The sequence below is a fragment of the Peromyscus eremicus genome, chromosome 14 (assembly GCF_949786415.1).
Source record: "Peromyscus eremicus chromosome 14, PerEre_H2_v1, whole genome shotgun sequence".
NCBI lineage: Eukaryota > Metazoa > Chordata > Mammalia > Rodentia > Cricetidae > Peromyscus > Peromyscus eremicus.
In genome coordinates, this window is record NC_081430.1 from 58303430 (window position 1) to 58324763 (window position 21334).

At 56.3% G+C, this 21334-nt stretch overlaps 1 protein-coding gene across 1 annotated transcript; it reads left to right on the forward strand.

The window, feature by feature from the left end:
• Positions 1 to 19650: 19650 nt before the first annotated feature.
• On the forward strand, positions 19651 to 21016 carry Dio3 (iodothyronine deiodinase 3). The gene has a single exon (XM_059279802.1). It carries the CDS (start codon positions 19651 to 19653, stop codon positions 20563 to 20565), a length of 915 nt encoding a protein of 304 aa, XP_059135785.1. The 3' UTR covers positions 20566 to 21016.
• The last annotated feature ends 318 nt before the right edge of the window (positions 21017 to 21334 follow it).

Sequence of the window (21334 nt, forward strand, 5' to 3'; positions counted from 1 at the left end):
GAAAGTGGCAGGAGCCTGGTGGAAAAAATGGCATCTCCCCCTTGGGATCATCTCCATAAAACTCACCTGATGGACTCCTGGAAAGACAGAGGAGGAGACCCTAGCCAGGCCCTGGAGAATCCCTGAACCCAGGGATAAGACAGCACCTTGAGGGGATGGGGTGTGGATGGGACAGAGATAAGGCCTTGTACTCCCAGACACAGAAACCCCACCCCAGCTCCTAACAGAATGTGCTGCAAGTCTTTTTCCCTTTTACTGACTTGTGTGGATGGCGGGCAGTGTGCAGGCTGGTGCTGGCTCCCTGTGGCATCCCCCACAACAGTCTGTCTATCAGACTCTACTTGACCCCAAAAGTCCTGTGGAAGAATAAACAGGTACAGAAATCAAAGAGGCATGCAGGAGGCTGGTTCAGCCATAGGGCATCCTCTTTTGGGTGAACAGCAGAGGAAACAAGAGCCCAAGGGTACAGGGAGGAGTGAAATCCTCAGTGACTGTGCGTTGACATGGGCACAGCCATGTCAAGGACCCCAGTGGCCCCATCCCATGGGACTGGCAAAGTCTCCCCCAGGCAAGGCTCAGAGGGCTAGCAAGGCCTTCCTCAGGTCAGAGTGCAAATGTTGACAGTGTGTGTGTGTGGGGGGGGGTTGGTGGGTGGTGGTGGTGGTGGTGGTGGTGGTAGGAAGCTGTCTACCCTAGCTTTCTCCTGGATCTTCACAGCATGAGGCCTGCTTCCCTATGGAGAATGCTTCTCCTGAGGTTAGCCGAACCCTCCTTCTTATCTGTATGCAATAACCCCGCCTCTCTGTGCAGCTGTTTATAATAAACACACTGAGCTTCCAGGTGCTGCAGCTCCTCCACCAGAGAGCCCCGCCCACCAGCCCCCAGCCCCCAGCCCCGCTGTGTCTAGGTGCTTGTCTTTTCTACATTCCCTTGCCACCCAAGTCAGGTTCATCCCTAGAAGTGTGCAGAAAAGAGCTGGTCTATGGCCTCTCTGGGCATCTGAGCAGTCAGCCAGCTCCCAGGCGCCTTGTAAAGACAAGGAGTCAGAAGCTAAGAGGATGGCCCAGTTGGTAAGGCACTGGCCATGGAATCAGGGGGACCTGAGTTTGGATACTCAGAATCCTTGTAAAAACGCAGTACACACCTGCAATCCCAGTCCTGTGGGGAGGGGTGGAGACAGGCAGATCCCTGAGCTTATTGGCCAGGCAGCCCATTTGAATCAGTGAACTCCAGGTTCAATGAGAAACCCTGTCTCAAATAATAATAATAAATAATAACAACAACAAGGAAATAAATAATAATAGCAACAACAAGGAGGCGGCTAAATCCAAGGTTGTCTTCTGGCCTCCACTTGCACACTCACATACATGCATGCTCATACACACACACACACACACACACACAGAATAAGGGAGAGAGAGGAGGCAGAGAACTCACAGGAACAGCCTTTCTCTGGGTCACACAGCAGGTCTGATCTGTGACAATCCTGGGACTACTAACCTCAGTCCACCCACAGCCATCGAAGGATCTGATCCCCACACTGTAAAGCTACCCCATAGTCCAAGGAAACAAAGCCCAGAGAAGCAAGAGGAGCCTGAGGAGCCCAGGAACAACCTCCTTACCCATAAGGCTCAGCTAGTTTGGAAGGAACCAAGGAGCCAGAGGTCTTTCCCAACCCGGTCATCCCCTACTTCTCTCCCTGTGCCCTACCCCACCAGCTGTTCCCGAATCCTGGATGTCCCCCTCCACACTGTGTCCAGTGGGGGCCCTGGTCTGGCTGCAGACCCCCAGTTCCTGGAAAGGCCACCCTGGGAATTGTCCCACCAGCCGAAGTCCATGGTGCTGCCCGCAGAGTGAGACCAGCAGTTCAGGTCCCTTCTGGGATCACTCACACTTCCAGGAAAATTGCAACACACAAGGAGAGAAACTGGTCATACCCTTTCCCATCGGTCTAGAAAGAGGTATGGGGGAGGGGCACAGGCCTCCCCCTGCTGTGCCTGCAGTGAGGGACAGCCTTGGAGGGAGGGCAGGCAGCCACTGCTAGGGCACCTCCCAGGGGGACAATTACAGGACCACTAGGTGCTGGTGGCCCTTAGCCAAAAGCAGGGCCAAAGTTCTGCTTCTCTGAGGCCACCCAGCAAGGCTCCACCCAACCACAGGAGGCTGCAGGGGCAAGGGCAGATTGGCAACCCCAATTTACCCCACAGCCGAGGCATGGAGGCTTGCAGGCTGATCCTCACTCCCTCAGGCATGAGCTCTCCTCTTGAGGGTGGGCTGGACCTTATGACTGGCTTCCTCAGAACCATGCCACATCACCAAGTCAGAGCCTGAAAGATCACGGTTTCGGTCCCATGGGACTCTCCTGCTTTCTAGCTCTTGGGCCTCCCTGAAGCGAGCTGTGACACTAAGAAACAATGTGGTCAGGAGCTAAGGATTCATCCATCCCCAGACTCTCCATCCTTCCACCCCCACAACCCACCCTCAACCCACCCCTGACATCCCTCACCATCACCATCAGGGAACGAGGCCTTGGGTCCAGCAACCCCACCACCACCACCACCCCACCCACCACCCCCACCCCACCACCCACCCCCCGCCCCAGGAAACTAGGCTTGCAGTCTCACTGAGAAAACTCAGGAACTGACTCTGTCCCAGGGCAGACCAGGGGTAGATAAAGCCCTACATATGAGGCAGCCTGGTCTATACTTGAGCTCTGAGCCCTAGGATACCCACACATACACACACACACACACACCTGGGAGATGACAGACATTGGTGTTCCCCAATGGGGGTTGGTGAACTTTGTTACACAATGATGAGTGTGTAACAGGAGAGCAAGGGAAAGTAAGATGCAGCTCCATCCCACCAAGGCACTGGCAGGCTACCCTGTGACCCGCTCACACAGGCAGTCAGCCCTTAAAGGCTGACAATTGGCTGGAAGGAGGGACAGGAGGAGGGACGGGAGGAGGGACGGGAGGAGGGGTGGGAGGAGGGGTGGGAGGAGGGATGGGAGGAGGGGTGGGAGGAGGGATGGGAGGAGGGGTGGGAGGAGGGATGGGAGGAGGGATGGGAGGAGGGATGGGAGGAGGGACGGGAGGAGGGACGGGAGGAGGGATGGGAGGAGGGATGAGCCACAGGATAAGCAGCAGCACTCTTCAGCGTAACAGGGACACACTGTACATCCCCCCATCCAGGAAGACCCCCAGTTCTCCTCCACAGTTACACCTTCCTCCTCAGACCCCATGAAGTGGACCGAGTCTCATCGTTCATGTTATATATTCCTCTCAGCCTCCAGTCTCCTGAAGGGGAGTCCAAGTCTCACATTTTCCATTAGCCCCACCCTGGACCACAAACATCCTCCCAGCCCAGCCTGCAGGGCCCACAGCAGGTGCCTGACTACGTATGGATGGCTTAGGGGCAAATGAAAATACCTCCAAGACATCTCAGAGTGTGAGCCAGACCCTAAGCAGTGATGGAGACAGGATGAGTGGTGGACATGGGTCCCTGATGGTCACTCCATGCACCCCAGAGCCCCGCTGGCAGCCTACCCTTACAGGATGCAGAGCAGAGCCTGGCGACATTCCTGAGGAAGACTCCTTCTCAATGGTGGGGGAGGGGGCAGGGGTCCCACCCTTCTGCTTGTGAGAGAGCAGAGATCTTCCCAGAAGATGGGAGTGATGGGTCCCAGAGCTGGGGCTTTCCTGAGGGAGTGGGAGGAGCCATCCAACTACAAGAACGAAGAGCCCAGAGTAGTCAGAACCAGTGAGCAGCACGAGAGACTAAAAGTGAGATTAGAACAGCCACATAAGCCCCTGAGGTCAGAAGAGCCTGCGGTCAGACCGGGCTGACTATGACCACCAGACCCAAGAGGTCCCAAGGTCATGCTTGCAGGACACCCAGGCTGCTGCTGGTCTTTAGCCCGAGGCCGTTGCCTTAGACATCGCTTCTCCAGGAGGAGTCCATCTCCAGGAAGCAGTGAAGCGGCTGTGTGGAGGGCAGCAGGTGCCTGGGCCATGGCGTAATTGAGCCAAGGACCCTCAGAGGCCTAGGCACATGACTCCTGGAAACCTTAGCCCCTCCACCAAGCAGCACAGAGCTCCCCAGAGAGAACTGACAGATGATTTTAAAGGGTGTCCAGAGAGAAAGAGAAATCCTGTTTTAACATTTATTTATGGTCACATGTATTGAAAAAAATATATATAGCATGTCCAACCCACAGTTCCAGATTCTGCCATTTAGGTCATAAGCATTTAAGCTTAAAAAGCAAGTTGATTTTAAAACATTAAGTAAATGATAAAACTACTAATAGGAGTATACAATATAAAATCAGGTCTCAAGGGTCAGCTGGCCCGTGCTTCTTGGCCAAAGAATAAAACCTCCCCTTGTCTAAGCCACAGCTATTTTGGACCTTGTCATGGCAGCCAATCCTGGACCCTTGCTCATAGGAATAGCCCTGCAGCTAGTGAAAGATGTTCAAGGCAGGGAGGACAGGGAGTGCAAAGGCCCTGGGGCAGGAACCGGATGCTGCGCTGAGTGCAAGGGGCACCTCAGAGTAGTGCAGCAAGACTGAGCCAGGCTGAGTAGACAGTCTGGAGCACGCTAGCCTGGCTTGCCCCCTCTCTGTGTCTGCAGAGTCCAGAAGCTTCCCAAGGGCAAGGACTGTGTAGAGTGTGTCCTCAGCTTCCACACTTACCTGACAGGAGAGACTCCAAGGATTCTGCTGAATAAGTACAAGAGGGCCTCTGGATCCTGACCCTCCCTCACACCATGATCAGAGGACACTGCACAGCCCCAGCTGGGTACTGGGCTCTCCCTAGGAGCTGAGGGACAAGAAGCTGCCCACCTCGGTCAGGGTAGAGGATAAGGGCACAGAGGACCTCACCCAACCCCACCAGGGCCGGGAAGTAGGAAGGAGCAGATGGGCAGTCCTCAGTGGGTGGGGGAGGTGGGCAAATGTACTGCCATTATCCCCCTCCTGGGCCCACAGAGCTCACTGGATGTTGGCCTTACTCAGCTGCCAGGGCCTCATGGACACAGACCACAAGACAGTCAGCTGAGGGCAAACTACTCACCTAGGAAGGCATAGTGAGGCTTTCCTCCTTTTCCACAGCTAAGCGAGAGCCACTGCCCAAAGACCCCAGCTAGCACAGGCCTGACCTCACTATCTCTCTTCCCACATCTAGGAAAACGGACATCCCGGGCCACAGGTGGTAACAACACTGTGATGAATGAGTTCAAGTCCAAACAGCTGAGTGGAACAGCCCCCCCCCCCCTACACTCTGCTATCAACACTAGAGGTCTCCCCCAGGCTTGCGGTACTGCAAGAAGGTCAGGCTGTCCCAGGAACCCCAGACTCGGGACAGAGATCCCTACTTCAGCCCCCATCTCAAACTGGCACCAGAGGCATAGCACCTGGGGCTGTGCAGCGCTCTGAAGAAGCTGCTTCCAAACGGGCCCTGTACTTTCTGGACTCTTCCCCCACGCCCCTTGTCTATGTGCTCCCTTCCTTACACACCGGTCCATCTCCCAGCCACAGAGCCCTCTGTTTGGTTCAGCTCTGTCACATCCCCTTGCAGAGACCAGGCACAGTGCTTGGCCATCCCAGAGTCAGGCACCTGCCCCCTGTCAGATCAGAGGCCTCTCTTAGCTCCAGGGTAACCTGAGGCTCATACTGCAGAGGTAGAGCAGGCACTGGGTAGGGAAGGGCTGGAAGGGCTGGGGGACCAGTTTTAACTGACCAACAGTGGTTAGTACAGAGCTTCAGAAGGACCTATAATTGTGTTCAGTGAACAGCTCTCCCCCAAGCTGTACCTCACCACCTCCGCTGTGGTCCCGAGGTCAGCCCCTGATAGGTGCCAGTGCCATGAGAAGCTGAGTTCCAGCAGGAAGGAGAGTGCAGTTCCCTATGGAGGGGCATCTGCCGCAGCAGCCATGTGCTGGTGCCCTAGGGCCCCATGGTCCCCAGGCAGGGAGCGCCTATGCCTCTCCACCTATACCTTGCAGTAGCCTTCTCAATTGCTCCAGTTTCTTTCTGACCCTGACAAGCAAGCAACTGAGGGACAGGGTGTGTTTTAGCTCACACTTCCGGGTGACAGCCCATTGCTTCGGATGGTCACAGCAGCAGGAGCCTGAGACTGATGGTCACGTCCCACCCACAGCCAAAGGAAGGGTGAAATAAATGTGGGTGTGCTCATCGGGAAGCTAGCATCCTCTCTGCTTACACAGTCCAGGGCCCCAAACCAGAGACTGGTGTCACTCACTTTCAGGCTGGGTCCTCCTGCATCAACTCAGGCAGTTGAGACAATCCCCCACAGGCATGTCCACAGACCAACCTGATCTCCTCAATTCTTGATGCGATGCCATTCCCAGGTGATTCTGGAGTGTCGAGTTATCGAAGAAAATTAGCCATCACACAGCTGGGTGTGGTGCTGCACCTCTCTAATCCCAGCACTCAGGAAGCAGAAGCAGGTGAGTTTCTGTGAGTTCCAGGCCAGTTTGGTCCACATAGCAAGTTCAAAGAGGAAAAAAAATAATAATAACCATCACATTGACCTTCCCAGATCGAGGCTCACCTCTCCTTGCTTTCCTGCCTTTATGCACCCTACTTTGCTCTTGCCAGGGTTAGCCCCTACCTAGCACGACCCATTGAGGCCTTGAGTGAGAGTGGCCACAGCCCACAAATACCATCCTCTCTCCAGGTGGATCTCAGCAACACTGAGTGGCAAACCAGAGACCATCCCCCCACATACCCCTTCAACCCCCAGCATCAGGGAGAATATACACCTTAACTGATACTCCCACTAGCTCTGGAGACTCAGAAAGTCCTGGAACATTAGGAACATGGAGTCAATGGACATGCTGGGATACCACTGTCTACCCAGGGCCTGGGTGCAGCCCAGCAGCTCTGGAATGCTCCCAGGCACAAATAGCAGAAACTCAGCCCTTAAGCTGAGCCCTTAACCTGGTCCATTCCCAAGGCCAAGTTACCCCAGGCCACCCCATGGCACATGGCTCGCACTGGTGCCCTTTGGGTCCCTCAAGGACAGGTCCTGGGTCTGAGCAGAGCCCCTTGTAGTTTGGATTGCTGGGAAAACAACACGAGCTGGGGGTGGGGTAAACACAGGCCATGAAGAATCGGAGCAGCAGCAATGGCGTGTGGATGGACAGCGTGGAGGAAGCATTGAGCAAGGGGCTCGCACACTGATGACTGCGGCCACATGATGCAGCAGCCCAAGCGTGTAAGGGAGCAGTGTCACCTGTCACATGGATGAGCCTGGAGGACACTCAATTACGCCACTGTTAAGTGACACAAGCCAGTCACAAAAGGACACACACTGTAGGACCCTATCCATGAGGTACTCCTGGGGACTGTGGCTTGAGTGTCCCCAGGGGTCCATGTGTGGAGATGACAGTGAGAGAGCAAAAACTTAATCCAGCACAGTGTGTAGACAGGAGAGTAAGACCGAAGCTAGTCAAGGTCATAGGGGACCTCGAGAGTGAGTCCTAGTGGACTCATAAGAACAGAGTGAGCCCTGAGGGACACACATTCATAATCTCTGCCTCCTGCCCTGTCTCACTCTGGCCACAGGGGAATCTGCCAGCAAGGGGCCACTGTGAGATGCGGCCCCTGGACACACCTCCAGGAATAAGCCTGGGGTCCTGGGGGACCGTGTTAGCATAGGCAAGAGACTGTGCAGCTGGGACAGTGGAATTCATAAATAGAAAGTGGGGAACTAGGAGTAGCTGCAAGCCACTGAGGAGAGGGAGGGAGCCACAGTTTAAGGGCTAAGTTTCAGCCCTTTGTGCCCAGGAAAATTCTAGAGCTGCTGGGCTGTACTGGGGCCTGAGTAGACAAGCATTACATGCTGTCTGTGAGTTGCTAGGTGAGAATTGATTTAGCTGTACACAAGATCAGTCTCCTGTTGCCCTGGGCTGCTCTGAGTCACATGGGAAGGAAGTCACATGTAGTCCCAAAACAGAAGGGACAAAGGGGCTCACGTGCCTAGGGAGAAACCTGCCTCCCTAGTCATTCCTGGTCACACCTAGCCAGTGGCTCTGAGGCCGGAGCCCTGAGGGGCAGGTGTGGCCTCCCAGAGCTCATGTGCCTTCCTCCCTTCACCCTCACCTGGCGCTTCCTTGGAGAAGAGTGGCCATCAGAGCAGAAAACTGACCTGCTAGGGCAGCCAGACTCTTGTCTGTCCAAAGGGCTGAGTCCGGGCAGCCGGCGAAATATTGGCCCAGTGACTGCAGCATGACATCCCTGGGAGGGAGGGTCTCCTCTATGTCTGCAGCCAGGGGCTAACTGCTAACCGCAGCACTGAAGCCCAGCGAAAGTTGCTCCCCTGAGGAGATGGACGTTTTCACTGGAGCTCATTAAATCCAGCAGCTTCCCAGAGAGCTGGGGTGCAGGCAAAGGAAGGTGGGAGTGGAAGGAGGGAGAAAGCCCCCCCCCTCACACACACACACACACACACACACACACACACACACATACTAAAACTGCTACCACAGTGGGAATTCACACCCTGAGGAGACCAGCTTGGAGAGGTCCTTCTACTATGTATCCTGTCACCTAGGTCCAGCTCAGCAAGGACATCACCCACGTGTCACACAATAACCCTCAAAGCCCTGACTCATTACTGACCTGCCCAGGATCCCACAAGTGCATGGCCAGGGCAGTACTCACACCACGGGAACACCCTGCTGCAACCCCAGATGAAGACCAGGCTCTGAGCAGTGGTGGTCCATTAGTCATTCTGCAAACAGTTAACCAATTTCCCTCTCCAAATCTATTTTAATTAGTATACATTTTGTTACTGTGACCAATGTCAAAATAACACAGGATTAAACAAGCTACAAAGTATCCCCTCCTTTCCCGCCTCATGTATCCTGAGTTTTAGCAACCTAGGCTGAAGTAGCAGTAACTTGTGTTCTTAGGCTAGTCATCTTCAATTTCCAGCTTCCCTCCAGCAGTCAGCATAGCATAGTAGCTCCTACCATTCCACAGTACACACGGGGATGCGACACACACTTCCTCTCTTCCCTCAAAGGGACTCAGAGGGTTCATGGTCACTTTTTACACATTCTTGTCAAGGATTTGGGCAGATGGGTAGACAGCCTCCTGCAAAGGAGGCTCAAGTTTGACTCTTCAGATGCACCCTGACCGAATTTGGAGTTACTGTTATGCTGGGAGGAGGTGGGAAGCAAGACACTGTCATGGACATGCCTTCTCCAGCCCTCAGGAAGCTAGTGAGCCAGGGCCCTGAAGAAGAGACCTCCGCAGGGGTTGGGGGGAGGGAAAGGAGGAGAGGATACCTAGTAAGAAAGGAGTTGGGGGGTCCTGGGATGGACTATCTGTGTGGAGCTCCGAAGGGTAGGCAGGCTTTGGTGAGGTGAACTGGACCGTTTCAGGAGATGGTTCAGCAGCTAATGACCATGTGCGGTTCAAACCCTACAGTTACATATCTCTCTACACAGCCACGGGTCCTGACTCCTGAGCCCTGGTTGGTTTCCTCAATGAATAGCCAAGGTCCCCACTGAAGCTATTGGGGAGCCAAGCGCATGGTGTGGGGGAGGGGGGGCAGTGGAGTAGCATAGTTGATATTTAAGTGTACCCAGAAGATGGAAATAATGAAGGAGGCATAGCCCCCACCAAGGCCTGAAAGGCAATTCCACATCAGGGGCCGTGTGCTGAGCAGAGAACAGCTTTGTTACAACACGCAGATCTGGAAGGGCCCAGCCATAGCCGGACCACACACAGGACAGACAGTCCCTGCTGTCCAGAGTACACACAGAGCTGTGTCTGATATCACCTCACATCTCACCAGAGCCTCCCGGTGACCTTAAGAGGTAGAGATTCATGCCCCAAAGTTAGAAAGAAGAACCAAGCTCCGAGAGAGTGAACAACTGCCCTGAGGCTACACAGCAAGAATTTGGGGTTGAGAATAGCAGACACTAGAGCTTTCCTGCGCCTTGGGAAGTCCTCCAGGAGCTGGCTGACCCTGACATCCTGAAGGTAGGTGAAGATGACCAAGGGTACGCATTCCGAGCACTTCCCAAAAGGCAGGGGTAGCACTGTTCTACTGGATAGGAGAAACGAGGTCCAGGGGTAAAGCCAGGCCACACTGCCTATCAGTGGGCGGCAGGACTTGAATCCAAGCCTCCAGACTCTGCGGGTTCTCCCTAGTTCTCTTTGAGCCCCGCCCCTGCTGTTCTCCTGGCTTCTGCTCAGGGGAGAGAACGCACTCCGAGTCTCTGGTTCCCTGGGAGAAATCCATTTTCAGAATCTGGAGGTGTAGACATGTGTTCTTTTTGCCTCTCCAAAGAGCCCTTCCTGAGGACAGAGGTGCCCCCAGGATCCCTCCAGGACAAGACAAGATCCCAGCAGTGTCAGCCCTGCACGGGGTCTTGGGGAGGTGACAGCATTCAGGGACAAGGTCTCTCCAGGAATCTAGAATTCATCCAGCCCCTCAACCTTTAACAACCCTGCTCACCTCCCACCTGGGCCACAACATTGATACCCAGGACTCCCAGGAGTGGGCAGCCACTGCGCTTGTCTTGTTGAGGGGAGGTGCCAGGCTCCAGTGGTGACCACTGGAGCCCACAGACAGACAGCTGGGCCACTATGGTCCTGGTTGCTGAAGCCCTTCAAGATTGCTTACCCTGCAAAGGGCAAGAGCAGCACCGTAAAAGTCTTCCAATTGGTAGGGGCCTCTCCCTGAGCGAGGAGAGAAGGGAGAGAGGAGGAGAGGGAGGCCGAGCAGGGGTGGGGAGATGAGCTTCCCTTCCCCCAATACACCTCTTCCCTCAGCCCTCCTGTCAAGCCCACATTTCACATCACCCCCCAGTTCTGCCCCACCCCTTTCATACTTGGCACTAGAAGGAGGCTCTCTCCTCTCCTCCGCCCACCCACCCCTAAGCAGCTCCTGACCACAGATTCATGGGTAGATTCAGTCCCAGTCCCTTCCATGGCTTGTGCTCAGGCCTTCCAAGCTCCACCCATGAACCAGCCACTATGGGCAGGGACCATGGCAGGCCTAGAGCCCCCAAGAAGCAGTTCCATTGGCTCTGGAGTCCAAACTCCAGAACTGTGACCTCATCAGCATCCATAGGCCTGAAAGACCCAGCAAGGCCAGCCTGTCCCAGCCTTCTCACTGGGCTACCACAGTACCCCTAAAAAGAGCTTCAAGCCTTCAGGACCAGCAATAGGTAGCTCTCTGACACAACGGGCAGTCATTGATGGCGAGAGACGTGCCTCAAGAGCAGAGCATGCTGGCCTTTAGTATCCCAGACTCCACCTGCCTGGCCATAGTGCTAGACACTAAAGACTGCCCCCCTCCACCCCAGGGCTGGTGTTGTAAGACTGCTCCCTGTGAGCTCTCACAGGCCCATGCTGGGGTTCTGGAACCAAACCTTGCCACCCTCCTAGGAACCATCTATGCCTTCTGTCTCCTTCCAGGTCTCTGGAAGAAAGTTTCAAGTATTCTGGGATGCTGGATCTGATCTCCAGGGCAACAAGATCCCTGGAGGACCCAAGGTGACATACAGCAAGAAGGTCTGGTTTGAGAAAGAGGGAGTTGGTCCCCAGAGAACAGATCTGTGCATGAATGCTAAGCACCTCCTCATCATGGCTCAGGCTCCAAAGGAAGACATCACGGCCAGTGTGCCTGTGCCCCATCTCCAAGGGCCAAGCCCCTCCACCACCTCCACCTGAGTGGGCACCTACCCTTCCCCCTCCACCTTCAATCAAGCCACTCGGAACTGCAGGAGCTATTCCACCTTAGATTTCACTAGGCTTCCCTTCTACCCAGGTCTTTGAAGGCTCTGGCTTCTTACTCATCCCAAGCAGCAGCATCCTGTGCCACTGACCACAAGGGACAAACCTGAGTTGGGCTTTACTGGGCTTCATGAGGATGACCATGAAGTTATCTCTGTCTACAAACCCCATCCTCTCCCTACCTCTTAATCCATATTCTGTGGACTTCAATGGGCCAATAACATCCATAGCATACTGGTCTCCCAGCACTCACCTCTCCAAGGAAGACCTGAGCCCATCGTGAGAGAGGCTGGTCTAGGCCTTCAGATCAGCTGATGCACTGTGGGTACCAAATGGATAAACAGAAGAGGAAGTTGACAAGGAGACATGGGTGAATAGATAAGTGGATTGGTGAGTAGATGGATGACAGATGGACTGTCAGATGAGTAGATGGGCAGATTGATGGATGAATAGATGAATGGACGAGTGGATGGATGATGGATGGACAGATAAAATAGGTGGGTGGATGAATAATATATGGACAGATGGATAGCTGGGTGGGTGGATGGATGAATGATGGAAGTATAGATGGAGAGATAGATGGGTGGGTGGATAGATGATGGACAGATGGATGGGAAGGCTGGCAGACAGATGGGCACCTTGTGGATGGGCAGTACCACTTCTTAATAGGATCAGGGCATGTGCTCCCCTGGAAGACCCAGTATTCTGAGTGTGAGGAAGGCATGGAGATTCCCTAATGTTGCATCAACACATGAAAATACTCCCAGCTGAGCACCTGGCACACAGTAGGCATTTCAAGCTCTAGAGCATCCTTGATCCTCATTGTCCATGCCACGGAGTAAGCAGTGCAGCCTACACTCGTCTCCTGAAACGTAACTTAGAATGAGTTTCTACCATCCTGCATTCTAGCACACTGAACCACTTAACCAAACAGACTCGTGTGCCACGTGAAGCCACCACCCCCAGGGATAGCCCCCAGGCAGGAAGAGGAAGCAAGAAGAGCCCGCCTCCACCCCGACCCTCTGCCTGGGGAATTTCCCAGGGTACAGCTCAGATCTACAGGGTGAGGTCACTAGAATTACACCACAACCCAACCTCACAGCTCCTGCACCTCGCAACCCCTACTCAACCAGGGAAGCCTGAAGAAGCTTCCAGAAAGGGAAAGACAAACATCAGAGGCAGGAACGAGGCCTCCTTGGCACACCCCTGCCACCTCCCATCTCCCTCTTTCCCTGAGCAGCAGCATCTTTTGAGGGTCTTGAGTCAAGAAGATTCCACTATGCCTGGGAGGTCATGGAGCCCAGGGGCAGGGACCATAGCCACAGAATAGAGAGGGGCCAAGCAGGAAGCCACCATTCTTCCCAAGGCACATGTGCATTGTTTCTGTGCCAAGGGACTCTGGGGAGGAGATACACTCTCCCTGACCCTGAAGCTGCCCCCGCTGCCTTGCAGAGTCCCTCCATCCTGGGGGTCACCATGAAGTAGGATATGCAGAGGACCTGGGGACCTGAGACCCCATGAGGCATTCTCCCTGAAAGACGATCTTGAGCCTTGCTCCTGCTGAGTCCTGGCCTCTGATTTGTAGGTGATGAAGATGGGGCCGGCCACCATCAGAAGCTGCAAGATCAAGTCTAGCTTTGGCCCTACCTAATTCTGCACACCTCCCAGCACCTACGCTCCCTTCCCTGCTCCTGTGGAACTCTACACTCCCATGAGAGCACCCATCATGACTTCTTTGAGCTGAGGATATATGCAGATACAACTCCTGCTGGCCATGTCCCAGCCACCATATCCCAAACTCCCATAGACACATGAAAAGGGACTATTAAAATAGGGACTTCAAAAATAAGTAGGTCCTATCCCATAGAAGTTTCAGGACATGGCTGTAGACATCAGTCACAGGATCTGAGCCTAGGTCTGGGAGATTCACAAAGCCAGTGTCCCTTCAGATGAAAAGGCCTGGCCCTAATGAGATGACCCTATGACAGTTGGCATTTGCACCATGGCCCAGGCCAAGAATCCTGGACATGCCATTCACCAAGCAACTGAACTTCAAACTCTACACCTGCCCACTATAGAGGCTTTGAACCTGGGACCCCTGGATGGAGCTGTCACAAGCCCTGTGCCATACAGAGTTTGACTGGCTTCTTCACCAAAGCCTAGATACTATGGGCTTCACACCTCCAGCCATTTCTATTTCAATTTGTCCACAGTCATCGGCCCCAGTACACATCCAGGAACCTCTGGGACAAAGGGCCAGAATATGTGGCCCCTTTCCAAGGAGGAGCACCAAGACAGGAGGTCCTCCAGGCTTCACAGGAGAGCCACAAAGAAGCTGAGGCTACCCACTCCACCTGTGGCAACTTTCCATGATCCCACCCAACACAGAAAACTCACTGGGCATCCTTGCACTCTTCATGAGTACACGACACTCCTACCCAGGGTCCCACCATGTTGGGAGCACCTGAGGATCAGCACACATCTGTCACTCCATGTGCAAACCACAGAGAGAGAGAGAGAGAGAGAGAGAGAGAGAGAGAGAGAGAGACAGAGAGACAGAGAGACAGAGAGACAGAGAGAGACAGAGAGAGAGACAGAGAGAGAGAATCAAACACAAATCAGAGTCTGGAGTGGCCTCCCCCAGAGGATAAACATCTCAGAAGGATATCTCTCATTTGGGCTGTCTTTCACACCACGGGCAGTGGGAAATGAAGAGCCTTCTCCTCCCATGGTCCATAAACTCATACTGGATGGTTGCACTTCAAGGAGTCTGACACTCAGAATTCACACTGAGCCTCAGTGCCTGGGCCAGGCTTCTGACCAGCATAGCCTACAGGCATGCATGGGCACAGTTAGACAATATGGTTCATTCACTGGTCCTCTGGTGTCATAACCAGACAGACTTTACCACCAGGATGTTAAAGGAATAATCTCCATGTTTCTGTCGTCAGGGCAGTGTTCGCTGTGGATGTACTTTGTCCCTACATGGGGGGTGTCTTGACTTCTGTTTTATACTCACCTCTCACTTGTGATGCCTTTCTGGGAAAGAAGCTGAACTCCATCTGAACAAGAATAGGTATGGACACACATACACGCACAAACACTCCACATTTGTTCCACATCATGGTGATTCAATGCATTAAAACGTTAGACCTGCCAGAAGTAAAGGAACCTGGGACTCAGATCTGCTGGCTGGTGAACCCACCTCTTTCCAGAGAGGCTCAGTGGTAGAAACACAAGAAGGTGGCCCCTAGGCAGGCTGGGATCTGTCCCTAGGCAGGACCCAGGTACCCACAGGCAGCTGCTGGTAAGGGGTATTATCCCTTGTCCTGGTACAGGGCTAGCCGAGTACAAAGAGCATGGTGGGTGCTTGCTTGTGCCAGGACTAAGTGAGAGCCTAGGATAGGCTGGAGGGTGGGGACCAGGCCTTAAGCTGTGACAGGAAAGGCCAGGTAAGACAATACTTGAGGTCAGTGGCCAGAATGTGAGTCCCTGTGAGAGTTCACCAGAGCCCCTGAGTAGCAGACAGGAGGGAGGGCAAGATCTTCTAAGGTGTCTAGAACCTTCTGCACTTGTGGAACACCAGCACAAGGAAGCCACTGGCCAGATGTTCAGACCTTGAATCTCTAAGATCAACGCTGAACCTCCAACCGCCCTGTCTCTTCAGAGTATTTCTGTGCCCCACTAGCTGGTTTGAGTCAGAGTTGGAGGCATGTGTCACAAGAGACCACTTTAACTAGTAAAAAGGGCTAAGAACCTCCTTCAGAGGGTGCCATGCCTAGAAAGGGAAACCCCGGTAAAGTGGCCAGGGGGAGGGCATGTTCATTAGAGGCCACACCCAAAGGGGGACGTTCCAGGGAGCAGGTCCTAGGTGACCTCACTCCACCCTGCTGCCACCAACATGCCCTGCCTTGCTTACCGCCATGTGCAGAAGGGCAGAACCATACATCTGGAAGTTCCCCCAAAGCCAGAGATTTCAGGAAGTCCACACTGCACACATTACTCATGGCACAAAGCTTTATTGGGCACCTCTCAGCAGTCACTCCAGGGGATCCCAGCTGAGCCAGCCTGGGAGGGGCAGGACTGCCAGGCAGACACAGAACTTCATCTGCTGCGTAGTAGGCTGCTGGCCATGGAGGAAGAACGGGCCAGGTAGAGGGCATGTGCTTCTTTGAGGACAGTCCAGGCAGGAAGGCTGGGCTCCCCTACATGGGGAAGAGTAGGACAGGTCAGACTAGGGCTTTGGAAGGAAAGAAAGATTAAGGGGGTCCCAAAGGGAAGAGAAAGGCAAGAGGAACACCATGGGTTCAGAGGGAGGAAAGCCCCTGGAGTGCCCAGAGGCCAGTGCAAGGGAAGAACAGTAAGAGTAACAGAAGTGATGCCCAAGGAGGCCCAAGTCCACGCCACCAAGCCATGATGAGATGGGGCCATACTCAGAACTGTCGTTCTCCAGCACTCTTCTAAGTGTGGGGGCTGAACTATCTTTTCTGAGCGCCTAGGAGGTACCCCTGCTGGGGGATGTGTAAACCATGGGCACTACCCACCAAGCTCCATGGAGACTCCTGACAGCCTTGGGAGAGAAGGCAGAGACTAAGCGTGCCACACCCACCCACCAGCCACACCTAGAGGCTGGGAGACAAGGGGTTAGTGTCAGGCCCACCAAGCACCCCCTCACAGGCAGACCACTATGGGCGAGATCTTGCGAGTGGAAGGCTGGCCAAAGTCCAGTCACCCCAGTCATGCCAGGGCCCTGGCCCCCACCCCCACCCCGAGTTGTGCCAGGGCACCAAATGGACCCAGGCCAACATGTCCCTCCTTTTCTCTCCCCTGTCTGCCCTCTGCTGGAGCTGGAAGAGGGCAGGCAAGAGGGCTCAGGGCATGCCCTGCCTGGGACCTTGAAATATGAGCAGCGCCCAACTTGGGTCCCCTCCCAAATCTGCCAGGTCCACAGAGGCGCAAGCATCCCATGGACTTCAGATGGTCTTGGCCTTGGGCCAGTATGCACACTCTAGACAGCTGGGACAAGACGGGGCAGCCTAAGCAACTGGTAGAAAGGGAGAGAGCTAGAACTAGTTGGGGCCGCTGCCCTGGAGGGAAGTAGAAAAAGAGGGGGCTAAAAGAGACGGGGGAACAGGAAGAAGGGTGTATGGAGCACTGGGGTAGGAGTTGTCAAGCCAGGTATGTGTCCCAAAGGCCAGAATCACCCAAGCCTTGGGTCTGTCCTCACCTGTACAGGAGGCCATAGGAGTCAATGGGTACTTCATCCAGAGCTCTGGAGTCCTGAGGTGTGGGGTATAGCCTGTACCCCACACACCAGCAGCTGCCCAGCGAGGCTGACAGCTTCTTTCTCAGGTGTCCCACATCAGGAAGGAGTGATGATTAGATGTGACTGGTCCCATAGGGCACCACCAGCAGGGCTGGACTTATGTCTGTCCCAGACTATGACTGCCACATGGCATGTGCATCCAGACACATATGAACATATCCCAGGTGGCCTTTTCAGAAACTGAATGTGGGAAGGGGAGGACCTGCCTCATATCCCTGTCCCAAGTCCTTGAGTGAAGGAGCAGGACCCCCGCCCTAGAGTGGTATCTCCCAGAGATGAGGGAATCTTGGGCTGAGGAGAATTATCTCTTGCCCTACCCAAGACAGGGTCTCAGAAGCCCCCAATCTGCCTCTCAGACTCTTCAGCCTGTCTCTTTTCTATCACCCCAGTCCAAAAGAGAAGGGAGTGGAGGTCTGCAAACTCAGAGAAGCCCTGCTTCGGGATAGAACCATATGAGTGAGACCCCCCAGTCAGGTATGTTCAGGGACAGTTCCCTAGTCCACCTGAAAGACCCTAACATGACTGCTAGGAACAGTAGGAGTCCACTGGCTTCCCTCAGGTGGGAAGTGTTGGGGTGTACATCCTGTCCCACAGAGCAGAGAAATCCTCTGACCCAGAGGGAAAAGGAGAGCCCTATTCACAAGCTACTCAGTTCTCCAAGCAAGGTACACTCAGGGCTCCAGCGGCTGCAGCCACAGGTCCCGCCAAAGGAACCCCTGGCACAGATCGCTGAAAAGCAGTGGCGAGGGCGGGCGCCTACCTGTGCCCCCTCCCTCTGGGCCACTTGCCCTGCAGACGGTCGACTTCTCCGGACAAGTTCCTTGGCTAGTGGAAAGCGATCTGCCGGCGCCCACCCGCCCGCCCGGGACGCCAGAGCGGTCTCCGGCGGAAAAGTTAGGCAGCTGGTCTCTGCTGGGAGGGCAGCGCACGGGACACAAGCGGCTGGAGCTGCGGTACCCTGCTGGGGTCCCGTCACCCAGAAAAGCCCCTGCGATTACTGGGGTGTTCTAGGCCGTGAGGCTCCCGGGAGCTTTGGGGTTGAAACCCTGCCCTGGGGAGAGGGGTCACTGTGAGATGTAGCGAAGCAGAACTTGCTCAGTGTCTCCGGGACCCCAGGTCAAGGTACCTCCCCGCCCCGCCGCTCCTGAACCCAAAGTCACCAGCAGTGCGCTGCGCGCAGAGACAGATTAGGAGGTCTCCGCCGCCGCGGCGGGGCCTGCCAGAACCCCACGTTGTTGGGAGTTACCCCGCACCCCTAAAAAGCCTCTGCACACGTTCCTAGTTGAAAGTACGCACTTTACGCGTCCGGGCGCCTCCGCGGTGAGTCGGGCCGCCGCGCTCCGGGTTCGCGAAGGTGGCTCAGTTCGGGCGCTCCAGTCTCGACGTTCCCGGGGCAGAGAGCAACGTCCGGGGACGAACGGGACGGGTGCGCCCGGCGGCCAGGGCTGCGCCGGGCGAGGCAAGCACCGAGAGGGGAGCGCTCCCGCGTTCAGCAACAGCTACCCCTAGTGGGAGAGCCGCCCGGGGCCGGCGCCGCCCCGCGCCCGCTGCCCCGCGCCCCGCGCCCTTAGCGCCCCGCGCCCAGGGCGTCCGGGAGCCGGCCGGGGGCGAGGCTCGGCGTCGCTTGCCGCGACTCTCCGGGTCTCCCGAGCCAGGCACTAGCCCACCCTCGGGTTCTGCCCTCTGCACCTCCCGGCTGGAGCCGAGGGGACGCTGACCCGGGAACTGTGGCGCCCGGCGGGAACGAGATGGGACGGGGCGGGCGCGGCGTGGACTGGGGCGGCGCGCGGCAAGCTCGGGCAGCGGCGGGGGGCGCGGAGCGCGGTGTGCGTGGCGGGGCGGTGCGGGGGGCGGCCGTGTGCGAGGCGCGAGTGTGAGCGCGCGCGGGAGGCGGGCGGACGGGCTGCGGCAGTCGAGCGGCGCCCGCGGGCGAGCGGGGAGGGCGGCGGGAACCCAAAGTTGCCTCCTCGCGGGCCCGCGTCCCTGGCGGGACTGCAGCCAGGGGCCAGCCAAGCGGCGGCCGCGGCCCTGGACTCCCGCGGTACCTGGGCAGCGACCCCGCACGAGCGGCAGCAGCGTGGGCGGCGTTGGCGGCGGCGGCGCGCGGGAAGCGAACCGGAGCTCCGGCGCGGCGCTGCGGCCGCCAGGGAACTCAGCTCAGGTGCGCGGCGAGAGGGGCGCGGGCTAGGGCCCGCCCGCTGGGACCTGAGCAGTAAGAGGCGCTTGCGCGGGCTAGACCACTGCCACCACCGACTGCCCTGCCCTGGGATCGGGCTCCTAGTCCCCGACCGCAGCGACGCCGAGGTCCCCCCGCCCCTGACAGCTGGCTGCGGGGCTCAGGCCCGCCCCTGCCAGCCTTGGGACGCACCGCTCCACCCTCAGCCAGCCTGCGCCCGCCCTCGACCCAGGATTTCTGGGGTATTGGCCGCGCCTCTGGGTGATCCCTCAGGGCTCAAGTTGCAAGGGGGCGGGCCCCGGCCGGAGGTGGAGTCTCCCGCCAATTCAAGCTTTGGCTATAAATTGAGCTCCCTGCGCCACCGAAGACCAGATGCCTCGCCAGGCCGCCTCGCGGTTGGTGGTGGGAGAAGGTGAAGGACCCCCGGGGGCTTCAGGGCCCGCGGCCACCATGCTCCGCTCCCTGCTGCTTCACTCTCTGAGGCTCTGCGCCCAGACCGCCTCGTGCCTCGTGCTGTTCCCGCGCTTCCTGGGCACGGCCTTCATGCTCTGGCTTTTAGATTTCTTATGCATCCGCAAGCATTTCCTGCGCCGTCGCCATCCTGACCACCCTGAGCCCGAAGTAGAGCTCAACAGTGAAGGCGAGGAGGTGCCCCCCGACGACCCACCCATCTGCGTATCGGACGACAACCGTCTGTGTACCCTGGCCTCTCTCAAGGCCGTGTGGCATGGCCAGAAGTTGGATTTCTTCAAGCAGGCCCACGAGGGTGGCCCTGCGCCTAACTCGGAGGTCATCCGACCTGATGGCTTCCAAAGCCAGCGCATCCTCGACTACGCACAAGGGAGCCGCCCGCTGGTGCTCAATTTTGGCAGCTGTACCTGACCACCGTTCATGGCGCGAATGAGCGCCTTCCAGCGCCTGGTCACCAAGTACCAACGTGACGTCGACTTCCTCATTATCTACATCGAGGAAGCCCATCCATCCGACGGCTGGGTCACCTCAGATTCGCCCTACACCATCCCACAGCACCGCAGCCTGGAGGACCGTGTCAGTGCGGCAAGGGTCCTGCAGCAAGGTGCACCTGGCTGTCCTCTGGTCCTGGACACCATGGCCAACTCCAGCAGTTCTGCATATGGTGCCTATTTTGAGCGCCTCTACGTCATCCAGAGTGGCACCATCATGTACCAGGGAGGCCGTGGCCCCGATGGGTACCAGGTGTCTGAGCTGCGCACTTGGCTGGAGCGCTATGACGAGCAGTTGCACGGTACTAGGCCACGCCAATTCTAAATAACCAAGGGACCAGTGACAGACATTGGCGGGCTGGGTCCTCGGGCCTTCGAAGCCCACATGCTAGTGCTACAAACGAAGTCAAGATTTTCGGGGTGCCCATGACACAGATGTGCACAGCCACAGAACTCAGAACTGAGTCTGGCTCTCAGCCAACTAAAGACTTAACATCCCTAAGACTCTGCTATAGTGACTCCCTTTTGTACCTGCTTGGCTTGCTCTCGGGAGCATTGCTGTGGCTTGAACTGGCAACTTTGTCCCTGCTGGAGTTTACCTGCTGGACTTTCTCACACTTGCTCCCCAGCGCTCCTCCAGCAACTCCATAGTCCCCAGCATCTCACAGATCAGACTTGTCGGCCACGCCCGCGCGCGCGCCCTGAGCGCAGCTGGGTTCCAGCAGCGCCACAGGCTCTTGCTAGTTGCCTGGCACCCACCTGTCGCGCGCAGGGAGTCCTGCTGCTTTCGTGTTTATTTCTTGTCCCTGGGTTGGGGGAGGGGTTCGGGATAGGGGAAGGGTGGGCAGGGTATTTTCCCCGCCTAGCTTTGGGTGCGCTGGAGCCCGGCTGCTGATGACGAACCGTCTCTAACTGGGCTTGACCACGGGTCGGCTCTGAATTGCAGGGAAGCTCTAAAACAGCGCTTAAAGTAAGAGGGGGAGAGTGCTCTGGGTCCCATGAGGAACCTTCCAAAATGGGGTGGGAGAGGGACGTGGTAAGGGGTAGGTTTTGGGACCAAAGAAGTGGCTTGAAGCATTGGTGAGGTTCGCAGG